This window comes from Phascolarctos cinereus, unplaced genomic scaffold, assembly GCF_003287225.1.
Source record: "Phascolarctos cinereus isolate Bilbo 61053 unplaced genomic scaffold, phaCin_HiC Scaffold_726;HRSCAF=1367, whole genome shotgun sequence".
NCBI lineage: Eukaryota > Metazoa > Chordata > Mammalia > Diprotodontia > Phascolarctidae > Phascolarctos > Phascolarctos cinereus.
In genome coordinates, this window is record NW_027556098.1 from 418,919,331 (window position 1) to 418,923,996 (window position 4,666).

General features: G+C 51.4%; 1 protein-coding gene across 2 annotated transcripts in view; it reads right to left on the reverse strand.

The window, feature by feature from the left end:
- Window positions 1-4,641, reverse strand: part of LOC110219922 (uncharacterized) — a 29,893-nt gene extending 25,252 nt beyond the window's left edge. Inside the window, exons 1-2 of one of the 2 annotated variants that reach the window (XM_021003669.2) lie at window positions 4,116-4,641; window positions 2,484-2,572 (exon numbers count right to left, since the gene is read on the reverse strand). In XM_021003669.2, the coding sequence (XP_020859328.1) occupies window positions 2,484-2,572; window positions 4,116-4,317 (291 nt within the window). In that variant the 5' untranslated portion in view covers window positions 4,318-4,641. Of the gene's footprint in view, window positions 1-2,483; window positions 2,573-3,660; window positions 3,936-4,115 lie in introns of those variants that run through there. The other variant, XM_021003670.2, reaches the window with a different exon arrangement.
- Window positions 4,642-4,666: the final 25 nt, after the last annotated feature.

Genomic DNA, 4,666 nt, shown 5'->3' on the forward strand with positions numbered 1-4,666 from the left:
CAGGCAGACGCCCCAGCTCACAAAAGCCTGAAATTCACAATAGACCAAATAATGACCAAGAAATGCAAATGAGGAGCAGCTAGGTGGCGAAGTGGATAGAGCACTGGCCCTGAAGTCAGGAGGACCTGAGTTCAAATCTAGCCTCAGACACGTGACACTTACTAGTTGTCTGACCCTGGGCAAGTCACTTAACCCCATTGCCTAGCCCCCCAAAAAATCCAAATGACATTAAATGCTTCTATAACCAGTAGGAAAGGAATCAGTGGAGATGCAGAAACTGAAGACTGGTTTGAAGTTTGGGAATAATGGTGAAGCCAATCTGGTGAAGAAAACAGGAGCGGATGAGAGTAAGCGCACCAGTAGACGGGTTGTTCTTGGCAGGAGAAGGGCAGACTTTTCTCAAGTACTGGAATAAAGCATGAGATTATTGGGAAAGATGTCATAGAGGCATGAGATGAGCAGAAGGAAAGAGAGAGCTCAAGGCAAATGACCTTCATTTTTTGGTCCAATATGAGACAATATCCTCATCTGAGCAGGTGATAGGAGAAGCTACCATGGGAAGCTTGAAGAGAGAAAGGAAGAAGTAGAAGATTCACTGTGGTGAGTGGGATAGAGGATCAAGACAGGAAAGACAAAGACAGCATACCTGAAGGAAAGGTCACTTGAAATGAGATGACACCTAATCTTTGCTGAAAATAAAATGCATGACAGAAAAAGGGCAGAGCTAAATATATACAATGATTACAATAATGCAAATGGAAAGAATAACCACACACACACACACACACACACACAAAGTCAAAAGTGAATGTTGACAACATATAAAGAGCAAGTGGCTGGAAAGAAGAGAGAAGTGAGAAGGCTCACTCCCAAGCCACCCTTTTGGGGAGGCAGGAAGTCACAGGTGTTGCACATTGTAAATGTATCTGAATCATCTGAATTCTTTCATTTTATCAATTGGTTGTGCTGGTCTTTTTATCTTCTTTTTCCTTTTTGTCTTTAAAAAAAGACCATAATTACATGAGATGACTCTCTGGAAGGAGGGGGGAAGGGTACTAGGGGAAACAACGATGAGGCAAAATACAAAAGACATCAGTAAAATTTTGTTTTAAAAAAAAGAATAGTGTCAGGAGTAGTGAGGCATAGGAACTGGAGGAAGCAAAAATTATGAATGGTTAAAAGAATTACAGAATTCTAGAACACAGGAAGTGGGTGATGGCCCACACCAAGGGCATGAATCAATCAATAAATGTTTATTAAGCACCTACTACATGCCAGGCATTGTGCTAAGTGCTGGGGATACAAAAAGAGGCAAAAGACAGTCCCTGCCTTCAAGAAGCTTACAATCCAATGGGGTGAGCATCCTTGTGCATAGTTGAAGCAGAGTGAAGGAGTAGGGTATGGGAGTTGAGGAGACTGAGGAACTGGGTACTTAAGGGAACTTTAGTATGCATGCTGAAGTCCCCTAGGAGGGTGGCAACAATTGGGGTGGAGAGAGACAGTGAGGCAGACACAACTCAATGAGAAAGGATAGAGAGAATCCTGAAGGTCAGTAGAAAACAGCCATTAGGATTGGGTAATCAATTTGGACAGAAGGAATCTTGAATAAGGTTGGAACACGGAGAGTCTAGAATTGGCAATGGAAAGCATGGAGGATTTCAATCCCCCCCGCTAGAACCAGTGAGAAGATTTTTACAATTGTTTTCTCATTGTATCTTCACAGGTAGGTGCTCTCATTATACATTTTGCAGATAAGCAAACTGAGGCAGACAGGGGTTAAGTGGCTTGCCTGGGACCACACAGCTAGCAAGGGGAGGAAGTATGATGAGAGGTGTTGCCAGTACTCAGAGAGGGGATTCTTGTTCAGGCACTGACTGGAGTATTGACTACTGAGGTCCCTGCCACTTCTGAGATGCTCTGATTCTGAAACTCAATCCAACTTAACAGGGCCTGAACAAAGTTATTGATACAAAGGGATCAAAGACAGAGGCAAAGGATCTATATGAATCAAAATATTTGTAGCAGCCCTTTTGTTGGTAGCAGAGAACTGGAAACAAAGTGGGAGACCATCAGCTGGGGGCTGGCTGAACATAATCTGGTCTATGAATTAACTGGAATATCATCGTGCCCTAAGGGGGGAAGAGCTGGGAAGACGTGTGTGAACTGAGGCAGGGTGAAGAGGCGGAACCACGAGGGTAATTCCTACAGAATGCAACATAGTAAAGAAAAGCAGTTGAGATTTCAGCACTCTGGTCAGAGCCCATCTAGACAGGGCTGAAGTGTGAAGTTGTTCTGTTTGTAATTAGCCTCTAAAAGTGAAAGCTTAAAATTAAAAGGGGGGGGTAGGACTAGAAATGGGGGGCAAATTTAAAACCTCCATTTATAAATAATAGATATTGATGACCTCATATAAAATCCTCTTTTGCTCTTCTATGTCTTTGGAAACGTTCATGTTTGCTGATGTTTGTCCAGCCGGGACCTACCTGAGATGGCTTCCTCCTGGTCCCAGAGGGTATTCCCTCAAGCTCCATGCTTTCCTCCAGGATCAGGTCCAAATGCTTCGAAGGCTGAGCTGAGGAGGGAGAAGTATCCCCGAGGGGGAGGTGTTTTGCCTTTCTCCTCCCAAGAAGGAGGCTGGCTATCCCCACAAGGACTTGCAGAGACCAAGGTACCAAGGATGGCAAGAGCCCCTAATCTTGCCCTTAAGACACAGACAGACCAAAAGAGAGGGCTAGCAATGAGGGTCGGCCTTGGAGAATCAGAAGGTCTGACCAGAAACAATATTTCACCTACTCCCTCCTCCTCCTCCACCCCCTCCCAATTCCTCCTTCAGAAACTGGAGAGGTAGAAGGAGGTTGAGTGTCCCAGATGGGCTGAGACCAGCTCAATCAGTACTCTCTCCATGCCTCTCCCACAGACTCTAGGCACGAGGGAGGAAAGGAGAGAGGGAGGCTGAGCCTGGGAAAGGAAGGTCTGAGTAGGGCCAGGGAAAGGCTGGGGCTAGAAGACAATGTGTACTGAGATTGAGCGGGGTCTGAGGAGGGAATGGGTTGAACTGAGACTACTGGGTCTGGGGCAAGGAGGGCAGCTGATAGAAGAGTATTCACAATAAGGAAGAGACTGGGAGAAAAACCCTGGGTCCTCGCAAAGCTGCTGAAAGCTGTGAAAGAAGGGGGGGGGGAGGCGCGGGACAGGAGGATTGTGAGTTGGAGCAGAGGGGAAATCTGGGAGATAAGACATTGGGCACTGTAATAGTACGGTGTGGGTGGGCAGAGTGCTGGGAGCCAAGGGAGCTGGGCCTAAGGGGAGGGTGCCTGAGTCCCCATTGTGTAGCTGGAGGGAAGGGGGTAATAGTGTACAGGCTTCCTGCATTCCTGTGGTCGTGCTAAGGAGGAAGGGACTCCTGAGTCCCTGTCCTAGGGCTGGGGTGCGGTGAGGACAGGATTCCTTTGTCCCGGTGGTGGACTACGCTGGAGATGACGGGCTTAGATTCTGAAGCGGTGGGGGTGGGGTGGGCGTCTGGCTGCGGTCAGGAAGAATGGGTAGAGACTTGGGTGTTGGGAGTGGGAGGCGCTGGGGCGCTAAAGGCCGGCTTGGAGTGAATATAAAAGCTAAACATCAGCTTTTGGTTGGGGGGAGGGAAGCGTGGAGCACACTAACCTGGGAATATTGAAGGCAGTGTGAAGGACAGTCCTGGGGGCAGAGGGCAGTTTTGGGAGCTGGCTGACGGCAAGATACTGAGACTGGGAAGGCCCGGCCCAGGTTGCAGATAGGTCGCCGGGTTTGGGGTGTCGGTGGGAAGGCGGGGCGGGGAGGAGCTGAAGGCCGATTGAAGGTCGGGTGAGGGGTTGGGGCATTCTGGGGGTGGGACTAGGGGCTCAGGGCTGGAAGAGAGACTGGGTGGTGAGGAACTCAAAGACAGGACGCCTGGGGGCGTGGCTCAAGGCAGGATGCTGGGGAGTGGTGGGGACTAAGCAGACGTGCGGAGGGGCTGAAGGCAGGTTCCCTTTGTCCGGAGGGATGGGACTAAAGGCCAGATTGGGAAGGGAGGGGGGAGCTGAGGTCTGGCTTTAAGCTAGATGCCTGGGTGGGATGGGGGAGCCTGGGAGACTCACCAAGAGGTTTGAGTGGAGGGCGCGACAGCAACGGCGGGGCGGGGCCTGAGGAGAGCGGGGTTCCCAGAGAGCAGAGGACGGCGATCGGCTCCTGCTCCCAGCCCCGAAGGCTTCCTGGAGGAGGAGTCCAGGGCTGACCCGGCCCAGGCGGGGCCACGTAGGAGGGGGGAAGAGGAGGCCGGGGCCTCACTGGGCCGAGCATGCTATGAGCTCGGGGGTCCTCGCTGTTTCAGCCGCCCCGCCCCTGAGGCCCAGGGATTGGACCTCAAATAGCGTGTCCCTCCCCCGGACCCTGCGTGGCTCCATCTTGCCCGGAGCCGGGCCTGCGATGCTAGGCTGTCCTTGCCTTCAATGGCCCCGGGACTGCTGTGCCGCGGGCGTCTTCTTGGGCTCCCGCTGTGAGCTGAGATCCTCGCCTGCCCTGGAGCTGGGGGGACAAGGGAAGGGAGGGGAGGTCTTCCCAGCGTAGGGAGGGAAGCTGCAACCGGAGGATGAGGAGGGAGGGGCGCGGGAAGGATGCTCTTCCTAACGGGACGCTGGGGCTGAGGGCG